Here is a 22,193-nt window from a genome sequence, read left to right on the forward strand (position 1 = left end):
TTTATACAAGATTCATGGCAGTTGTTTCGTTTTGAGTTTATATCCCGACCGCTATATAGCAGTCTTCTTACCTCTGAACTTAAACAGTGAAAACGTGTGTGTTCCGCTCCTGCAAGGTTTGTCCAGTCCCGCCCGCTCTCGCAAACATTCTAATATTGCATATAATTTTCGCGTATCAGGGAGCATCTATCAATGGGGAATATTTAAAACTTTTTTGAATGAGCACTCGCGTTGTTCACTTTCGCGATCACGCGCACTCTGTGCAAAGGGAACGCATCTTTCGATATAAGATATTTGTCAATGAGCTCCGGATCTGTTGAGTAGCAAATCCTCCACCATGGTCTTGTAGGTCATCCCTCCTCTCGACCCATGATCAGTCAAATCTGACTCCTGCAAGCACTTAATTGTTCCCCCTTTACTCGTACTGCACAAAAAGTGGTTCAATAGCATTGAATGTTACAGGGACAGATTAATGCAAATGCAGATGCCACTGTGTTCTGGTTAATATATATATATATATATATATATATATGTATGTATGTGTGTATATAATATATATACTTTTGCTAAGGTTTGCATATGGTGGTCTGTTCTAAATGACAGTTTTCCTAAAATTATATCAAAACGCTAAAGCACCTGGTATTCCCAGGCGGTCTCCCTTCCAAGTACTAACCAGGCCCTACCCTGCTTAGCTTCTGAAATCAGACGAGATCAGGCGCAGACTTTTTTTTTTTTTTTTTTTTTTCAAATAATAGCTTGCCCAAAAATGAAAATTTACTCACCCTCAAGCCATCCAAGATATAGATGAGTTTGTTTCTTCATAAGAACCGCTTTAAAGAAATGTAGCATTACATCACTCGCTCTCCAGTGGATTCTCTGCAGTGAATGTGTGCTGTCAGAATGAGAGTCCAGACAGCTGATAAAAACATCACAATAATCCACAAGAAATTGTCACGATTTGCCTACTGGAGGAGCGAGGAGACGTAGGAGTTAACTCAAAACGAGAGTCTTTAATCATCCAGGAGGGAAACACAGGGCTAACAGGAACAACAGCATAGCACAACATGACATAAGACACCAGACAGAAAGCAAGGGGCAGACCACACTATAAATACACAACTCAATGAGAATAATTGGGGAAACACAGGTGAACGGAATGACTAATTAGACAGGGGAGAAACTAGGTAACTGGGAACACATGGGGAGGAAAACACACTGATAGGCCAAGGGTGTGACTGTAATCCACACCACTCCAGTCCATCAATTAGCAGGTTGTGAAGTGAAAAGATAAATGTGTTTGTAAGAAACAAATCCATCAAGACGTCTTTAATTTCAAATCATTGCTCCTGCTTCCTGTTGAAAACCGTATAAAATATTTCTAAACAAATATGTGTGTGGCTTTTGATGTGAGAGGACAACAGGCGATGGACTTTATTATGGATTTACATTATTATGGATTATGGACTCATATTTTGGCCAAGAGCAATGATTTGAATTTAAACACGTTTTAATGATAGATTTGTTTCTTACAAACACACAGTTTTTTACTTCACAAGATGTTAACTGATGGACTGGAGAGGTGTGGATTACTTGTGGATTATTGTAATGTTTGTATCAGCTGTTTGGACGCTCATTCTGATGGCACCCATTCACTGTAGAGCATCCATTGGTGAGCAAGCGATGTAATGCTACATTTCTCCAAATCTGATGAAGAAACAAACTCATCTGCATCTTGGATGACCAGAAGGTGAGTAAATTTACAGCAAATTTTCATTTTTGGATGAACTATTCCTTTAATGTATCTTTAAACTGATACTCACAAAGATTGTAAAAAGAATAAGATTCCATGGAAACTGCCTCCTGCAATACAGAAATGAAAAGATGGATGCCAATATTATATTATAATGTTTTCCTAATTATTTTCCATATAGAGATGAGTGTATAACCAGTACATTACCACAACTGCAATTTATTAACAGTGTATTGACTTACCTCAAATCACCGCAGCAAGCCAATGAGATATATGTGACAAGAAACAGAAGACTGCAAAACACAGACATAGCTTGAGATACAGATCCAGTGAGGATACTGAAATAAATTCCCAAGCGATGAACATTTTAAAGCAGTAAACATTTGAATGACTGATTAAACTGTAGTTTCACGTACTTGGACCAGGAGTATAAAACAGGATGTGTTTGAATGTACATCCTCACTGGAGCACTAAATCAGACAGAAATGGGTCAGCAGTGTCAAATAGTCAATATGAAATATAATATGCTTACACATAATTGATTCATAACATAAATTATTGTTCAAAAGTTTGGGGTCAGTAACATTTCATATTTATGCATTTAGCAGACATTTTTATCCAAAGCGACTTACAGTGCATTCAGGCTATACATACTTTTTTTTTTACCAGTATGTTTGTTCCCTGGGAATTGAACCCACACCTTTTTGCGCTGCTAACACAATGCTCTACCACTGAGCCACAGGAGATTTTGTAATGCTTTTGAAAGTAGTCTCTTCTGCTCACCGAGGCTCATTTATTTGATCAAAAATAAATACAGTGGAAAACAGTAATATTGTGAAATATTATTACAAATTAAAAGAACTGTTTTCTGTTTGAATATAATGTAAAAAGTAATTTATTGCTGTAATGCAAATCTGAATTTTCAGCATCATTACTCCAGTCTTCAGTGTCACATGATCCTTCAGAAATCAGTCTAATATGCTGATTTGCTGCTCAATAAATATTATCAGTGATAAAAACAATATTTTTGTGAAAACTGACTGTCCTCCAGCTATTGACTGTTAGTGTAATTCAGTGCTGAGACATTGTCACATATCATACCTTCAAGATTTACAGATCAAGAATCAGTTACTCACCAGAATGTGAAGAGAGCAATAACTGCTACTGTTGAAAAGAGCTGCAGCATCAGAATCGAATAAACCTGCAAGAATATGATAAGAGTAAGAGCAATATTTTTTTGCAAACATTTTGATTTGATAGTCCTCTATACTTTACATAATTAAGTTGAAATATTTAAATTGCTAACCTTTCGTATAAAAACTCGTCTAATATACATGTCATCCCAGGAAAAAGTTCCTTCACCATAGTAGTAACCAGGACATCCTGCAAAGAGAAAATAAAATAAAAACCAGAAAATATTATATATCTGACAAAAGGCAGAATGTTAGTTCTAATGAATAAATGAATGAATGAATGAATGAATGAATGAATGACTGCACAGCCATACCTGCATTTGCCTCTTCATAGCTTGGAGGCATGTTTCCTTCAACAGTTTGGACTGTTGGTGCAACCTGTGAATACAAACATATTGAGAAAATATTAACCTCTTAAGACCCGAGAAAAGATTTTTAGGAAAAAAATAGTTTTTTTCATGTCTTTACATTGTTTAGAGCATAAAAAACAATGTTAAAAATGATATTTCATTCATAAGTTATGCTATGTCCTCGGTAGAGGACATCGGGACTCAATTAAAAAAATAAATAAAAAGACATGAATGAACATGCATAGGCAAAAACAATAGATTTTTTTAAATCACCAATACATTTTTAGTTTTCAGGATTTTTTTTTTTTTTTTACCAAACATTGTATAAAGATGATTCTCAACTATGTTATGACAGAATGATTTGATATACCATTTTTCTTTCTGCAAAATGTGTGTAAAATGGCCATAAACGGGTTTTCTCATTATATACAATGTATCTATAAACTAAATCTAATTTGCATATTAATGTGTTTTTGGGGCAACCAGTAATGAAAAAAGAAGTGTAATAACTGACAAGATTTTCTTAATAATATATAATATTGAAATAGAATATTGAAATAGAATTTCTTTCCTTATTCATTTGTTGTGTCTCCCAAAATGCTAATAAACATGCTTTTAGTCCCAGTGTCCTCATATGAGGACATGTATGAAATCAACATCCTGTTTCGTAACAGAAAGTCATATTTTGATTTGAAACCCCATAACATTTTCCTGAGATGTTGATTTATGACAGACAGTTTAAAAATTAGACAGATTTAAATGATAATTACAAAATATTATCATATTTCCATAAGAGTGTCACTAAATTAATATCAGAAATTTTTGATGACCAAGGAGAGGGAGAGGTCATAGTGAAACATCCAAACATTTAGTATCTCTGAAAAGCCCTGAATGTGCTCTTTACAGGACATCCAGACTTAAAACTGTGGCATGTATAGTCTCAGAGAAATACACCAAAATATAATGTCCTCATATGAGGTCTCAGGGTCTCAGGAGGTTAAGGGCATGTGATATAGTGTGCTATCAATGCTGCCAAATAATGACCTGAAATAATCATTTAATTTAAATTAATACACTGAGCAAACTCTCATCTTTGGTAAACACATATACAACAAGAAAGCAAGAAAGAAATCTTGGATAAAATGTTTGCATAACTGCAGTTTTGCTTATAAGCTCATAGATATGATCCAATCCAGTTCAGAAATGAACAGACCTGTGCAAAATAAACCATCAGATATAGGACAGATCATTTAGATTTCATGCATGATTGCAAGATTTAAGATTGTCACTTCAATTTTGAAAATGTTTTATTTAGAGAATGAATAAAACTGGTAATGTTTTATAAGGAAGCTTGAGCTGTAAATAGTCCGAATAATCTCCTGCCGCTATAGAAGCAGTGTCTTCTGAGGTTTTACTACACTGCTTCTGAAATATTGTTCTATGAACATAAAATCTTTCGCTCAGTTTTAATGCCACTAAATATAAACACATTATTTTATATATTGATATCATATCTAATGTTAATTCACTTCTGCTACTTTGCTTACAGTGTTTGAAGAAAGTCTCCTGAATGCTATTATATTCCATTCTATTCGAGTAATTGATAAAATGATACCTTACCTTTTACTGTCATTTTATTTATTTATTTTCCCACTGCAGTGTTGCTGGCGGATGATATGATGTGGGTTATCAGAGTCAGCAGTTGTAGTCCTTTGTGCTGGATGTGGGTCAGTCTGTGCTTCATGTGTGCTGCAGTGCAGATTTACTCCTGTCTGATATAGTGTCTATTCAGGCTAATCCCTCTTACATTCCCATCGGTCCCTCCTCCACACAGGGCTTTAAGAGTTCATTCTAGCAACGTCCCAGTGCTGGATAGCATGATGGGACTGAGCGGGAAAATACCACCTTCAACACAGAAGTTGGGCTTTCACTTGATCTACACAACCTTTTGATCAGAAAATAGTTTCGCTATATTTAGAGTCATGTAGAATAAAGAAGCACATTATGATGGATGAGCCCAGCCTAAAGGATAAAGGTGATGCTACATAAGTACATATGAAGACGAAATCATTTTAGAAGATAATGTGTGCAGTTGGTAATAAACAACAACCACACAAATATTGACTATTTAGAGTGTTCTATGGGTCATTTCAGAAATGTGCCATTTTTTTAAAAAAATATTTATTTATGTAATGTATTTAATACATGATATGTGTCAAATAATATGTATTCAATACATATTTTCATAAAAAACAGTTATGATTGAAATAGGGTTGACATAACTTAGGGAAACAAATACACTGTCATGAATTGCTCTGAGACATGAAGGCTGAGGATCCAAACACAGTGTTTATTCAGAGGGTAATCCACAATTGTGATCCAAACAGGCTAAAGTCATAAACCATAAAAACAGTCCAAACAATAACAAGAAACACAGACAAAGAGTAGTCCAGAACAAGGGACAGAAAAAAACAAGACACAGGATAACAGGAAATAACGGCTCAGAAATGCCGTACAAAACACATGCAAGCCTTCACAGTCAATGAATGAACCAGACTATAGGATGAGCAGACAGGATTAACGAGACACAGGTGAAAATAATGAGTGCTGATGAGTCCGGGCATAGGACTATGGGAAATGAACTCCCAAGACTGCGTGACAGAGGTATGAGATGCTGGTGATCCAGACATACAGAAGTACAAAGTTGGAGACAAAAAAGGCATCTTCATGGAGAAATAAAATGAAGTTATCAAAGTTATTAGATTATTGTTGATGTAAGAAAAACGCCTCTAGTAATGAATAGCTGACACCAGCCATTACTATTCATTTGGTGTCGAATGTAATTTATTTTTATGAATTGATTCGTTACAATTTCTGTTGGCCAAAAGAATGGTTTGGTATTTCTGTACATTTCCTTTAACCCTAAAACACAACACAATGCAATTTGTAATTATACATAAAAATACAAAATATACTCAAAACACCTGTGAAAATCCATATTGGGAATTCCATCTTAGTAACAAATAAATCGGCCCCTTTTTCATGGGCTTTTCTTAGAGTGTATATTGCATTTTTACATTTTCGCCAGTTTCATCGATTGTTTTGAGTTTCATACTATGAAATTTTGCTTAAAAGCAATTATATAGACAATTTATGTGACCAAATGTGAACAATAATGAGATGTAAGCACAACAACAATGTTGTGTAGGCTATTAACAATACGAATGTATAATATTTAATTATTTAATAGCGAAGCATGTTTTGCCTGTCAGCCGGTTGTGGGTCATGTGACAGTCAGCTTTTGAAACCGTGACCTAATGGCTTTTGTAAGGCTGGTTTTGTAATGACTCTATAGTGCTAATCAGCTGTGTATTAAGAAAGTTAAAGGTTTAGAGGTTTATTTCTAGAGTGCCTGGAAGCCTCCGTGTCAGTGGTATAGTACAATTCGTGTTTATTTATACTATCGAGGGAAAGAAACATCTCAGGTAGGTATTTTTCTGTTCTGTTTTATTATATTTTTGAAAGTTCATCTTAGCTAACATGCTACTTTTGCCAGTAGAGGGAGCTCTTGCCTTTGTTATGGCCTGGTTTCAGTCCAATAGTAATAACTTTTGCCTTGACTAGCACAGGGTTTTATTTTTCTGTTCACAAATTTCTAGTTGAAACAGGAAGTTGGGGTGAGATGTAAATTTAAAATATGTATAGTTGGAGTAGTAGTAGAAGAAGAAGAAGAAGAAGTAGTATATTATTATTATTACTATTACTATTATTACTATTATAAATATATAAAAATATATTTTATACATTTATATTTTAATTTCATTAATTTATTTATTTTATATATTTTTATAGTAATACATGTATATATTGTTTGAAATAATAGTAATAACTTGTTAATAACTCTAAATAACAGCCCTCAGCTTCATTTCACAGTCGCAGCACAACTGTGTAAGGTTTCAAATGTTTCAGCTCATTGACAGCATGTTGTCTCTGCATTGGGGTAAAATGTCCTCTCAAGTAGCTGATTCTCTGTGTACAGAGCCTTATGTACAAACTGGGATGTTGAGGCCAAGAATGTCTTTCATTCTGCTCATGACCTCCACAACCAGAATACATGAAAGTAATCATCAGTGGAGGATGCACAGTACAGACAGTTGTTATTTTGTAAATTGTAAGTTTGCGTGTTGTGATGTGAGTTCTATGGGTAATCTAATATTAAATAATTTGAATTGGTGGTATTGCAAGACATAGAATAGATATTATTGCAAACTAGTTGCTAGTAAATATGTCATTAGCTCATTGTTGAATTGGGTCAACTATGTTATTTTCTGCAAATATTAAGCATGTGTATATTTGTGAAAGTATTTTATATTTATAACAAAGAACTGTAAAAGGTATTCTGGATTTTTTTTTTTTTTTTTTTACTTTTTTTTCAAAGTTAGTTAAAGGTTTAGAGGTTTATTTCTAGAGTGCCTGGAAGCCTCCGTGTCAGTGGTATAGTACAATTCGTGTTTATTTATACTATCGAGGGAAAGAAACATCTCAGGTAGGTATTTTTCTGTTCTGTTTTATTATATTTTTGAAAGTTCATCTTAGCTAACATGCTACTTTTGCCAGTAGAGGGAGCTCTTGCCTTTGTTATGGCCTGGTTTCAGTCCAATAGTAATAACTTTTGCCTTGACTAGCACAGGGTTTTATTTTTCTGTTCACAAATTTCTAGTTGAAACAGGAAGTTGGGGTGAGATGTAAATTTAAAATATGTATAGTTGGAGTAGTAGTAGAAGAAGAAGAAGAAGAAGTAGTATATTATTATTATTACTATTACTATTATTACTATTATAAATATATAAAAATATATTTTATACATTTATATTTTAATTTCATTAATTTATTTATTTTATATATTTTTATAGTAATACATGTATATATTGTTTGAAATAATAGTAATAACTTGTTAATAACTCTAAATAACAGCCCTCAGCTTCATTTCACAGTCGCAGCACAACTGTGTAAGGTTTCAAATGTTTCAGCTCATTGACAGCATGTTGTCTCTGCATTGGGGTAAAATGTCCTCTCAAGTAGCTGATTCTCTGTGTACAGAGCCTTATGTACAAACTGGGATGTTGAGGCCAAGAATGTCTTTCATTCTGCTCATGACCTCCACAACCAGAATACATGAAAGTAATCATCAGTGGAGGATGCACAGTACAGACAGTTGTTATTTTGTAAATTGTAAGTTTGCGTGTTGTGATGTGAGTTCTATGGGTAATCTAATATTAAATAATTTGAATTGGTGGTATTGCAAGACATAGAATAGATATTATTGCAAACTAGTTGCTAGTAAATATGTCATTAGCTCATTGTTGAATTGGGTCAACTATGTTATTTTCTGCAAATATTAAGCATGTGTATATTTGTGAAAGTATTTTATATTTATAACAAAGAACTGTAAAAGGTATTCTGGATTTTTTTTTTTTTTTTTTTACTTTATTTTCACAGTTGCTACGATACTAAACCCCATTCTCTGAACCAAATTCTCAAAGGCCTAAACCCATTTGTCGAATGACATGCTATTCATTTAGAGTTTTCGTTGACCTGTTGTGATTACATATTACATACATATTTAATATGTAATCACAACACATATAACAACACATTACATATATTTTATAAGTGCCAAATACAGAGTCAGAATACAGAGGAGTTTTGTGAACGTAGTTTGAAGATTTGGTTTTGTGTTTAATGTTGTGAGAAAATGGGTGACGTTTTCAAGAAATGTGTCTTAGCAATTGTGAAAAATTGTAAAGCTAATGACATTAGTGTTACTGTTCATGTAAATGTAATATGGCACAGTAACCTCAAGAGGGCAGACTTACTGTATATAATTCCATATCAAACATTATTGGGTTCATGTACTATATAGCTGTAAAATCTGGAATCCTTTATTTACATTTTATATACTTATTCATATATATTTTTATTTCTATAAATCTTAAGGATCATGTGGTTCTGGCCTCAGTGAGAGGGAGTTGTTGCAAACGTTAAGACCACATGAGAAAGGGTGTGTAATGCTAATCTTTTTTTCCCCTTCTTTCTTTGAAGAGGGCAAAATGCAAATGGAGTTTCTCCCTGTTCTTTCATCCCATTCCACAGCTGTGAGAGGTTTCATGGCATGTTTGTTTTATTTCTGTTGCCTCATCCTTATTCTACCAAGAGCAGCTTATTCTAGCATTTTATATGAAGAGGAAGTATTCACTATAACAGGCTATGTTACACTCGGTATGATCAACACTCTGTATAAACTGAATAATCTAACAATAATTATGCTAAACTGATTATTCTGTGCTACAATACTCTACTGTAAATGAAAGAAGGCAGCATTGTGATTTAATATTCAATTTGTTGATTAAAAAAAACTGTATGAAAGGAAAGAATGATTCCCATTCGCAGTTGGACCCCTGAAGCCATTATTTAAATTAAGGTGAAAATCTTGGCATATACCATACATCAGCTCCATACACATGCTGGTTCCATTTGCCTGTTGCTAGGATACCATTGTGCACCATCAGCATTCCATGTGCAAAGGAACGTGCAGTGCTCGGGATGCAATAGATATGTATATAAAATACTCAGCCCGATGCTTTGCAAAACTTGAAAGGTAATCTTTTAATATCACATATTCTCCCATCTCTATGGAAAAAGATAAACATGATACATTTACCAAATATACATTTAGATACACATGAAATAAATGAATTGAATTTGTGTAGAAATGGCAAAGTCCACTTTGCTGCTAACCCACCCATCGATACAAAAGACACTCTTTCAGAAGATTCTGCTAAGGTTAGAATGAACCATGTCCATGCAGAGCTGTTGTAAATTACATTACACTTTAAATACACGTTGAGCAGTCCTTTCTTCATTTAACAACCCATTGTCCCTGGTATTGTCATGACATTACCACACGAGAATACATACTACAGTCTTATAGAGTTATAAGAAACTATCATATATTTCAATTATAATACATGTTTTTACAACCAAGGTTTTGAGTGCCTGATATGAGCAATAAACAATATTTATAAAGGTCCACAAAGAGATATAAGAATGTGTTAAATGAAATTATTGAATTGAAATAGCCGTTGATGCAATATTAGAAGTTTATCTGAAAGGCTGGACAATGTGTTGAACAATACAATGATAAATGCATAGCATCTGGAGTGAGAAAAATACTTATCATGTCCCATACCTTTATACCGAGACTGATCTCTTACACTGTGAGCCCAGATTAATTCTAGTTATAAAAACAGCCATCACCTCATGATCTCTTCAATAGTCCATTGTAGAAAGAAAAACATATTCCATCTTCCTCTGATTTTCAATTTCTTGAAAACTCCCCTGAAAAGTAAAAATGTCCAGAATATGCTCCATACATCTGTGCTTCTTTTGTTACATTGGAAAAGCTCAAGTTCAGTTTTATCTTGTGGTGGAGCAAGTCTCAGGTGTTTGTGTAAGTGCTAGTCAAAAATCGGATGTTTATCCTGAATTATGCATGGCTTTTTTTTTTGTACAGGAAGAGCACCCTGAATCTATTTTTGACCACTTATCATCAATGTGTAGACTTGGGTAGGTCTGGTGATTGTCTCTTTCTGTTCTCAGGGGTCAATATGGAAGGCTAGGAGTTTCTCGGAGTGCTGGTTGTTGAGGGTACGGAGGTCAGGCAGCCGCAGCAGGAGTTTGGGGAAGAGTGAGCTGTCCTCCGGCCTTCGCCGAGTGATGAGAGTGCGAAGAGCGCCGATCAAATCCTCCTGGAGCTGCTCTACGGCCCCCACATCTGAGATACCTGAACGATCTGATATGGAGCAAAATAATGAGTAAACATTTAGTGGACGTAAACATTACAGCTATGTCTCAAACTCTAGTAAGCTGCCTCGCTGTCTGTCTATACAATCAACTACCTCAGACAACTAGCTCAGTATTAAAAACATACTTCAAATATTGCTAGCATATGGATAATTCTCTCAATTACAGGGAATCCAAGGTACCTGCAGAAACCAGCACCACAGCCATGAAGAGGGCCATCTCATTGGCCTCCAGACCCATGTTCCCCAGCTTCTCACTGAACTCAAACATGGCGTCCAGAAGGCCACCCATGCCTAGCACTCGCAGGGATGCCAATGGGTAGGTCTGACCATTTAGGAATGTTACAGTACGTTCCTTGGCATCAAACAGTGAGCAGAACCTCACCATTAGAACCTGCAATGAACCAAAGTAAGGGTTAGAAAAATAACATCAAATAAACTGTTCAAGATTTGACAATAACTCATAAGGCATTGCACTGCACACATTTTGCTTTCAGACTTTAATTACGGAGTAATAATAAAGAAAAACAAATATGTAATGATATTGGTCTCAGAGTCTTGCACAGTCTGTAAATATTCATCCATAACATTGATGAATAAATATTCATCAATACATAACATTGTATGCGAAACTTAACAAACTGCTTGGGAAATCCGATTCATGTACAAATTAGTTTAAATCAAATCTTTTCAATTACTCAATTGAACCAGCTTACAGAATTGGTCTGAACTGAATGTTCTTTGCTCAGGGTTGCATAAACAGTGATATGCTCCTATATACCAAAATGATTTATGGCAGACGGTCGAAGGACTGTGTGATGATACACTTTTTTCATTGATTGATTTTTTATTAATTTATTATTTTGAAAGAATTCAGACAGACTTTCCATCACTACATCACTGCCTTCTTGTGATAGAGACCCCATACAGCACGTGTCAAACTCCGGTCCTGTAGGACCACTGTCCTACAAATTGTAGCTCCAACCAGCTCCAAAACACCTGCCTGGAAGCTTCTAGTAATCCTGAAGACCTTGATTAGCTGGTTCAGGTGTGTATATTTAGGACTGGAGCTAAACTCTGCAGGACAGTGGCTCTCCAGGAACTGAATTTGACACCCCTGTCATATAAGGTCATGGAGGAAACATTCTCAATTTGTTTGTTCAGTCTTAAGCATATGCGTCTAGTCTAGGACAGTCTGATTGACGCTTCTCACCTGAAAGGTTCCTGCCTTCAGCAGCATGACCTGATCATGTTGACTCAGGGCCTGAAACCCTGGAATGCTCTTGGCAAATTCAACCACTTCTTTAACAGCTGGAGTGAAGCACTGGGAAAAACTCTCCCAAACCTGTTGACTGGAGTGACTGGCTGGGGAGACGGGACATGCACTGAGAGGACATGCCTAGAGAAATACAGAAAGAAACCATTTTTTCATAAATTTGAGTTATAGAAAATAGTAACTTAAGACCTGCAACAAATCATATGCCATCAAAATAAGAAATAAAAAAAAAACCTACCAGAACTTTAGCACCAGGGCTCAGTCTCCAAGGACAAGATGTTTGAGTGGAATAATTGTTGTGTTTCAATGGATAGCTTTGAGAAGGTGTAGTTCCCTGGTTGGGACTTGAGGACTGTGGGAAGTTATACTGACTGTTGTCCATAACTTGTGTTTTTGGTTTGTTGTCGTGATTGGTGACCGGGCATCTGGATCGGTGTAGACAGCTTGTTGTGGAATGGATGGAATGTTCTTGGGGTAAGATGCTTGGCTGAGAGTTAGACTGGCTGTAGCCGGACTCTTGTATTGGATTATGACGGAAGGAAGAAGGATTGTTGTTACTGTTGTTGTTTTCGTTATTAATCTTTACTAACAACTTCTCCCCATTCACAAAGATATTGCGATAAGCTTGTGAGGCAGCGCCAATGGCCTCTTCTGACTGGCCATCTTCAGGGCTGGAAGGAGTCTCGGTGGGTGTAGTACAGGTGATGTCCATGGAAGCTGATTCATTAAGGCTGTTCATGTAACTCTGCATTTCGTCCAGTAGGCGTTGTTTCTCACGCTTTGGGATGCGTCCAAATCGCACAGCTGGAAGAAATGGGGGTATAAATATTACTATACAGAATGGTGATATACAAAGGTTTCCATTATCTTACAGCTTTACAATAATTCAATGTGGTATGAGATATGAGAGGCTGCGCTGTACTGTGAATATAGTAACGGCTAAAAGGAATTGTTAGACGTGCAGTGGAGTAGTTTTATTGACAATAGCAAAACCTTGATTGCCTTACTGATTTATAAAATGGCCATTAAATACAAATTATTCATTAAAAACTTCCTGTAGCCCAAACAGGGGGCAGTTGTGGCCAATTGGATAGAGAGTCGGACTTGTAACCCGAAGGTCGCGGGTTAATCAAATCAACTAGTTGGGGGAGTGAATGTACAGTGCTCTCTTCCAGCCTCAAAACCTACGACTGAGGTGCCCTTGAGCAAAGCACCTAACCCCCAAACAGACACACAAAAAATGGGCTGCATGTGGACGGTGTGCATGGACATCAGTGCGCAGTACTGATGATGAACATTATGTCACATAGACAGGGATGTTTAAAAGGGAAGCATACTTTTGGCCTAAGGTTAACAGTTGTCCGTGATGGATGCTGTGCAATGGAATACAGTACACAGTAGTGAGAGGTTCTTGTTTTAGTTTACTACCTTACATTTACTCATTTGGTAGATGGTTTTACTATATGATGTACTTTAGAACAGCAGGACCGCTGTATTGACAAATCAGCATTCAGTTTTATAAAAGACATGAAATCAGATTACATCCCAGTGGCCACCAAGCTTTCATATTAGGCTACGGCTCATATGCAAAGCTTCTGTTCTACCTCCCCCACATTTTTCCCATCCAATCTCCCCCTACTCTACCTCTCAGAGCTATTTATAGATCCTTCTACTGTATAATACACCTCCCCCTCTCTCTCGCTGTGTCTCTATCCCATTGGGAAGTGGGTCAGTGGGTCACCCGAAGCAGAGGTGATGTCACTGAGGGAATGAGAGATGGAGTAAATGACAGCAGGTGAAACAGATACTGTCATGAGTTAAAGGCTTAGCAGGTTAAGGGTGTAAAGGGCAGAGAGGAGAAGGCATTAAAATACTTAAATGGTGAAACGTTGTAGGGCAGAGGATCATGATATGATGATAAGGAGCACCAAGTGTTGAGCAATGTGAGGTGCTTTCAGCAAGAAAGGTTAGGTTAAAACTGGTAAGATAAGCACTAATGCAAAACTAGGTCTATAGGTCTGTAATATAAAAATCATTTGAGGGCTTTTTGTGTTTAGAGGTGTCATATAGCACCATCACGTGAAGGCGTGGAGCAGTGTAACAGGAGATGTCAAGGTTTCAGGTGACAAGTGCAATGACATAATATAATGGAGGACGAATACAGCATCGATAATTCAGTAAGCGACATACAGTATTAGCTACAGTTTTTACATGCAAGGACACCACAACATTATAGTACCCTGAAAAAGTTAAATCCATGAAAGTTATTAATATGTTCATAATCTTTCAAATGAATTTGAAATCTAGTGTAATTACAGTGTGAGTGGGGAGGGAGGAAAACAAGGTCAAGTACAATCATGTGACGTTGAAATATGATGGTGCACATCACTTTACTTTTCCGCTTTTTAGGTCACCTAAATATGTACACTAGCCCCAGAAAATATGATTTATTATCAGCCTAGTTTACAAAGCTCCCCAGAGGCAACACTGTCCTGTATGGGCAAAGTGTGCTAGAGGACAAATCAAAAAGATATTTTAGTATGCTTATAAACTGCATTCAATTGAAATAAAAGGCTCTTAGCTTCTGGGTTACATCTACAAAGAACTTTATTAAATCCCAGCTAGCATTTGGAGCTTAATTAATCCTGCAGTACAGCAAACGAAGACCTGGAAACACATTAAACTGCAGTGTACTAGGTTCTCATGTCATTTGTATCCCCAATTCCCCAAATTAACCTGATTTGCTGCAGTTTTTACAGTGAGTGATGACTTGTGGGATTTCAGAGAGCCCACACTAATAAATCAGTGGTGAAAGGAAACTGTCAGAACAGGGTGTAAGCTATAGGTGTAAACAGTACAGAACAGATGGTGGATGTAGGGTTGAGGAAATATAAAGGAGAATTGAATGCATGTTTTAAATATACTGTAGTAGTGAGGTCACATTAGCAAATTTTTGCAGGCAAAAAAGGTTCATTGTCTACTGCCAATAGTGTAGCGATGCATGAAATGTCACTTTATGTTGGTTAACATATCATATTTGTGCTATGAACTTGAACCGGACACAAAATCTGCTGGCAAATTTTTTTGCCCTCTCTTTAAACTCCAGATTTGCAGATTCTAACTGAAATGATCACTAGATTTTTAAAGTGAAACTTTGCATTATGCAGTTGCTAATTGATACTGAGCATTTTTATTATGTTGCTGAGCAGTTGCTGGGGTGTTGCATGTGGATGTTAAGTTGGTTCTTACTGGCTTAAGGCCAACCAGTCCAATTCTTGTCTGATTGCTTAGAAAAGTGCAGTTACTAGGGTGAACTGGGAGGTTACTAGAACATTGCTAGGTGGTTGTTTAACAACAGCATTCCTAACAGTAAGTATGTGTAGCAAGACTGATATTCCCCCTAGCAAACACTGTAAATAATGTAGTCATATCAAGAATAATAACGTTGTTTATTGTTCATAACTGAATGTTTAAAGCTCATACCATCTCTGGACATGCCGACAGAGAGGCACTTCTTAAATCGACAGTGCTGACAGCGATTGCGGTTCATCCTCATGATCAGACAGTTTTCATTCTTCACACACATCTTATAATGGATGTTCTGCTGGATACTGCGGCGGAAGAAACCCTGAGGATAACACAAGATCAGAGTGAATGTGTGTGTTTCTGTAGGTGTGTGTGTGTGTGCGCGTGTAAAACATCAGGCACATGTGAACGGTTTCAGACCGACACTGAACACATCAGTTATGCATTTTGAGGGTATTTTATGAGCAAGCAGTGTGCATTTGAGTGTGTATGTGTGTGTCCTTACCTTGCATCCCTCACATGCATGGACACCATAGTGAAATCCTGATGCAATATCCCCACATACTTTGCAAAGCAACACCATACCTCCTGTTTCTAGTAACACAAATTGGCAACAATACGTTAGCAGTGGTCGGTGGTCACCGAATTTGAGACAATATCAAGAATGACTCTGATAATACTCACTGGTAAAGGTACCCGTGAACCCACTTGGTCGCCTGCCGACCATTGGGTGAGAATAGGTGTTTTGCCCTGATGATGTTACAGTCGGGGTAACGGGGTTGACAGTGGTAGCACTGCTTACTTTTGGAAATTGGAAAACCAGTTTGTTGCCCCCTGTAGAACTGACATTGCTTCCAGCTGAACGTTTTCTAAGGGTGCCGAGCTCAGTGAAAGAGACCTCCTCCGGGGACGAGGGTTGAGAGAGTTGGGAGTTGGGAGACTGGGTCTGGTATCCACTGGATGGGCTTCCTGGGCTGGGGCTGGGGCTGGGACTGGGGCTGGCGCTTCCTGTTGAGCCTGCATAGAGAATCACTCCTCCACCTGTGTGTGTGAAGGAAAAGAATATTACATGAGGGCAAGCTGGTCTTGTTATGGTTTATATCTAGCTCAGTCATGAAACTCCAGATTGTGCAGACTGATAGATCCTTAATGAAATCTGCTAGTTATCAAATCGTTCACTACATGGCGCAACCAGATTGGTCTTGTACATCAGCAGCCAATGAGATTGCTTGCTCAACATTTACATAGTCTGGTTCAGTGTTCACTGTAAAATCACTCCTCAGAAACCCTCCACCTCCCTTAGCTCCACCTGTCTAGATCTGCTATGGGTAATTTTATGTATGCTATTTACACAGCATAGCTACATACTCACAGCAGCATGTCTGCATATGTAATGCCAGTAACAAGTCTTTGTACTAGCGGCAGCAGCAACAACAGCAGCAGCAGCACCATAGCAGATCTAGTTTGCCAATACCAGATATACATTAACATTATCCATAAACACACTAAACTACCCTGAGAGTTGTCATAATAGAAATATCTCTATTTACTAATTTATAGGCCTGTGGAGAATCTGCAGAATTGGAATGTCTTAATTTACAACTTTCTTTATATCCCCTGCACCTTACACATTTGTTTATTAAATATTGTGACTAATTTCAACTACCAATAAGAATGTATAGTCGCATCTCAGTTTTACAAATTTTGCATGTTTAAATCCAATCTACAGAATTCCACAAATTTGTCATTTAGTTGAGGCTTTTATGCAAAATGGCTAATCGCCTGTTATTTCTGATGCGTAATATCTTGGTTAAAGATGCAATGTAGAGTTTGAATCATTTAAAGGTCTACTATTAACTGAATGGGAACTTGTAATCTGTTCATAGGGGTGTGGATGTGGTCTATACACAAACTGATTTCTATGTAAACTCGGAAATGTCTCACGTTTGAATCCTCTGCTAGCTATTCTCAGTCTGTCATCTCATCCTTCATCATGAATCACATGTTTCAGACCGCGCCAGTGGAAGGCTCAAACGTGAGAAATGAGCCAGGATGAGCCAGACTGACTCACGTGTGCAAGTGCAACGTTGGAGTATCGGATTTATTTCAGGAGAGTCGGTTCAATTCAGTGATTTGAGCCGTTTGAGGTTGGTCTCCAAAGAGTGTTCAAATGAATGCATGCTGAATTTCACAAGTGTGTGTTAAATACTCCTTAAGTCGCGTTGTGTCCATTGTGTAGGTACAGCTTCAAAGTTATTTCTTACAGTGCATGCTACTACACATACTAACCTTCCCAAGCACGTTAAACCGAATGATTAAAAAGAACCGACTCAAAAGAACAATTTGTTTGCGAATCGTAAACAGGAGAACTTCCACACCCCCACCACACGCGCTGCTCGCTCCTCTGGCGGCGCTCCAGTCAGAGCTGCCAGCCACCTGACCGCCGACTCACATGCTCTCCTGACACAGTGAACGCCCCGAAAATACAAGCCTCTTTCCGCAGTCCCGTGTCTAGAACAGCCGCAGTACGAGAGAAAAAAAAAAAAAGTCATAAACTGCCAGCCTGCTGCTCACGTTTGAAGAGGGCTTAAAACAGTAACCAAGACATGTTTATAATACTTGAGTCGCCAGAAATGCGTGCATGCATGAACGTGCCCGGTCACGTTTACTCGACATATGAGCTTATATATATATATATATATATATATGAAATATAGATAACTACATAACTCCAAATTTAATTCCACCCGAAATAAACACTGTTTTCACGACCATTGTGGCATTTTATGGGATACACATACAATTTCCCTGAATACCATGACACGAAACCTTTCCTTGGGTGTAATGTGTCTCGCATGCATATGGGTGAAAGTGAGTCAGTTTAAGAATTAATAAATGAACGGGTTAATTAATTATTTTGTCTGAATTTGCCCTTTTGTGGAATCTGCCATGAAAACAAACCTCCCACTCGAAAGCAATAATGATAACAACTGATAGATGTAGACATGAATACTGTGTTCATTTGATATGCAAGGTAAATTTAAATAGGCTATAATCACTTTGTGAATGGATTTAAACCACAATAGTATAAACTTACTTTTCTATGTAGTTTTAAAAAATGTCTATGTAAAAAAAGTTAAATGTTCAAAAAATGTTATACAGGTTGGAAGGACATGAGAGTGATTAAAAGATGACAGAGTCCCTTTAACTATCCCTTTAAGTAAATTCCATTTTCACTGATTGGCAGGAGAGCTTTCTCAGTTGGGAGGCTTTGATTTCTTGTTTCAAGGTTTGTTCAGAGAGCTGGATGTCCTCAGATATGTGCTGTTGCTGAAAAGCCAGTCAGTATTGCTATATCTTCTTGGAGACAACACACATGTGCAGTATAACTTATGCAAATTTCACAAATTAACAACTATTACTATTATCGTTCACTTTTTAATAATTTATTTGTAACATCATCCCTTAAAGGAATAATAAAGTGTTCATAACGCATCAGAATTAAGGAACACTATCAGATGTTGTACTGGGGCAATGCACGTGTGTGTTTAAATATGCGAGTTACACACTTGTCACAGCTTGAGCTTTGTTTGTCAAACAATTTTCACTCAGAAATTGCTAGTAAATATTCCACATAATTACAAGTAACACACTGAATCCAATAATCTTTCATTTACATCTTAGAAAAATACTTTTATATAGTGCACATGAGCCATTCATGACCTTAAAAGTGGCATCTTCTATCACATAAAAGTGTGCTTGCTGTAAACATATGAGTTTAACAGAGATCATGCAGGCAGAGAAGAAAGAGCTGAGCTCAGATCTGTGCCTCTTTGACTTTGACCCACTGACCAGCCTCCCTCCCATCAGAGGCTGGATGACACACAAGCTGCCGGAACAAAAACACAAGCAAGGAGGGGGTGTGTGCCTGGGAAATCACGCGTGGCACGTGGAGTTTGAAGTTGATCCTCGTGACAGTGAAAGTGAAAATCTGTCTGTATGAATGCCACTGTGCCCTGACATCATCATGCCTGATGACATGGAAAACGTGCAGGTGGCAAACTGAGCGCTTTCTTAGAAATCACTGCCACCAGATTCACAAAAAAACATACTGGATAGGACGTTGACAGCACAGCTGTGTTTCCAGAGATCTTGATATGTTAGATTTAAATGTTATAACATACTGATGGTTGAACCTTACAGCAAATGATAGCCTGTGATAACAATATAGCCTACAAGAAATGAACAGTGTTGAAATTTAGGGCCTACTGAGTTATTGTGTTAAGTATGTATCATTATTATATTAAATGCCAAAGCTTATTATATTATCGTATATAGATTACCTTTTTATCACTTTATAATAAATAACTTGAGATTAGCCATCTAAAAACATTTTATTGTCTCATAAGGAAAGACCATGTGATGCTTGTAAATAAAATGGGTTTATTGCCTGCTGTGCCGTATAGGCCTAGCTAAATGTTGTATTACCGACTGAGTTTCCTTTCAGGATAAATGATCGTTATCTTCTCACATGTTCATGAGCAGTTATTGACATGCACGATCGAGCACGTGTTCGAGTGAATGTAAAGGCTATAGATAATGACAATCAGTCACCGGCGCACGAGCGTGACTTGGTTAATGAATCACAGTATGAGCACAAGTAACCTGGTCGAAAAGAAAAACCTTGACTGTAGTAGCCAAGGTTGGGTTTGGATTTTACCCACCCCCCATACTTGAGACGGGTGCTAAATTGCAAACGAAACGGAACAGAATTAGGCTAGATCTTTTCTTTTTTATGATTGCAACTTAGGAACCAGTCACTGGGCCGGAGGTCACGCCTCGAAACCAAACACGATTAATATATGATGCGTCATGATGTAGGGTCTACTGGGAAGAGCGCACTGCACGTGAGTTTGTTTACGTGCAACGCGAGACCGGAAATATTTGGAAAAGCATTGGTAGTCTGTTAGGCAGGCTCGCCATATAGTCAAAAAAGTATTTGTTATTAATTGCAGCGTGCGGATACTAAAAAAGCATCGTTTTTTTTTTTTTTTTTTTGTAAAATTATAAACATGTCATATAATGTTATTTAATTACAAATCTTGACAGTCAAGCGTGTATTCATTTTACACCCAACCTCAATACCAATATATTCGTGTCACCATTTTCTAAAGTTAAACAAGATATTAAAGTAATGACAAAGTTATCTAAAATACCTAAACGGGTTAATAAAACAATACTACCTATAGCCGTGCAAATAATTTACCTAAATTAATGAATGTTTATAGGCAATACATTGTTTTTAACTCACCTGGACTGCAGTCCATGGTGTCTGTTCCTGATGCTGATGAAGGAAATGCAAGTATCTGAGTCGGGTCCATAATTTTCAGCGAGTTTCAAATTCCGTCCACACAGGTGAGAACTTCAAGAAGTCTGTTAGGAAATGTCTCGAGAAAGAAGCCGACACTCTAATGTCAGATGTCCTTCAGGTAAGCAGGGCAATGTGCCGTCCTCACTCTTTGAAAGATGTCCTTAAAGATTGTATCGTGTACATTACAGTAGCGCTTTCCTTCAAAAAGTCGTTCTCCAAGGCAGAGCTGCGTAACTAATTTGGGACGTGCACAAGCATCACACAAATAAACGCCGAACACGTTTGCAGGTGTCTTAAAAATGTGACTGAGCTTTTCCCCCACTATTCCCCCCCCCCCTTTCTTTGCCCTTTAAATAGTTTGTGTTATTGTATGGCAAGAACTGTGTCCACACGCCCTCTTTCTTTCCTTCCCAGTCACGCTGCTGTAGTAGAGCTGCTGTCCCTTCCTCCTGCCTCCTCCTCCTCTGCTCTCAGTGGCAGATGACGGCGCGTGGACTCGTTTGCTATCGGAATGCCTGCTGCATGCGCGAGCTGCATGTGAGCTGTGCCCTACTGACACACATTTTATGCAAATTAGCACTGCTCTGATGAGGGGGAGGAGAGCCGTGGGGGGAAGCACATGTAGAGGAGGAGGAGCACACCGTGACTGCTGTTTACTTACTTCCCTCCAAAGCTTTATTGCTGGAGATCCTCCTCTCTACAGCACGCACGACTGATAGGCTTGGAGCCATCAAGGGCTTTGCCCGTCTGAACACCACATCAAACAGCCTGAACACATGGGGCTGTCTGTTCTCAAAGGCATCCTGAGGATCTCACGTTTTCTGACCTGCATCACACTGGTTTGGATGTGCCTAAATTAGAGACCCATATTTGATTGAACAACCTGAAAAAAAATTGGTGTATGGAGAATCCTAACTAAACATTGATGGGGTTACAAAAGCATGTTACACCATGTACCTGCCCCCCTGTGAACTTAGTTAACATTCATCTATAGGCCTACGTAGAGTATACATTTTACTGTATGTGGTCTTTCATAAAAGACCAACTTGTGTGATGACACATACTGTATGTGTCATCTTTGGTGC

The 22,193-nt window shown here is 37.6% G+C and overlaps 2 protein-coding genes across 2 annotated transcripts; both read right to left on the reverse strand.

The window, feature by feature from the left end:
• Positions 1-928: 928 nt before the first annotated feature.
• LOC107654788 (protein lifeguard 2-like) lies at positions 929-20,636 on the reverse strand. Its single transcript, XM_016442041.1, has 10 exons — positions 20,626-20,636; positions 12,035-12,037; positions 4,914-5,031; positions 3,258-3,321; positions 3,057-3,133; positions 2,887-2,951; positions 2,167-2,220; positions 1,993-2,043; positions 1,821-1,860; positions 929-1,105 (listed from the first exon to the last, which is right to left on the reverse strand). The coding sequence occupies exons 4-10, from the start codon at positions 3,286-3,288 to the stop codon at positions 929-931; spliced, it is 495 nt and encodes a 164-aa protein (XP_016297527.1). The 5' UTR covers positions 3,289-3,321; positions 4,914-5,031; positions 12,035-12,037; positions 20,626-20,636.
• Positions 9,940-21,741, reverse strand: LOC107654804 (nuclear receptor subfamily 1 group D member 2-like). The gene is made up of 8 exons (XM_016442063.1): positions 21,049-21,741; positions 16,422-16,778; positions 16,243-16,331; positions 15,915-16,059; positions 12,670-13,235; positions 12,369-12,554; positions 11,339-11,549; positions 9,940-11,145 (listed from the first exon to the last, which is right to left on the reverse strand). Exons 1-8 carry the CDS (start codon positions 21,116-21,118, stop codon positions 10,949-10,951), a joined length of 1,821 nt encoding a protein of 606 aa, XP_016297549.1. The 5' UTR covers positions 21,119-21,741; the 3' UTR covers positions 9,940-10,948.
• Between the last annotated feature and the right edge of the window lie 452 nt (positions 21,742-22,193).

Source organism: Sinocyclocheilus anshuiensis, unplaced genomic scaffold (assembly GCF_001515605.1).
Source record: "Sinocyclocheilus anshuiensis isolate Anshui unplaced genomic scaffold, SAMN03320099.WGS_v1.1 scaffold819, whole genome shotgun sequence".
Lineage (NCBI taxonomy): Eukaryota > Metazoa > Chordata > Actinopteri > Cypriniformes > Cyprinidae > Sinocyclocheilus > Sinocyclocheilus anshuiensis.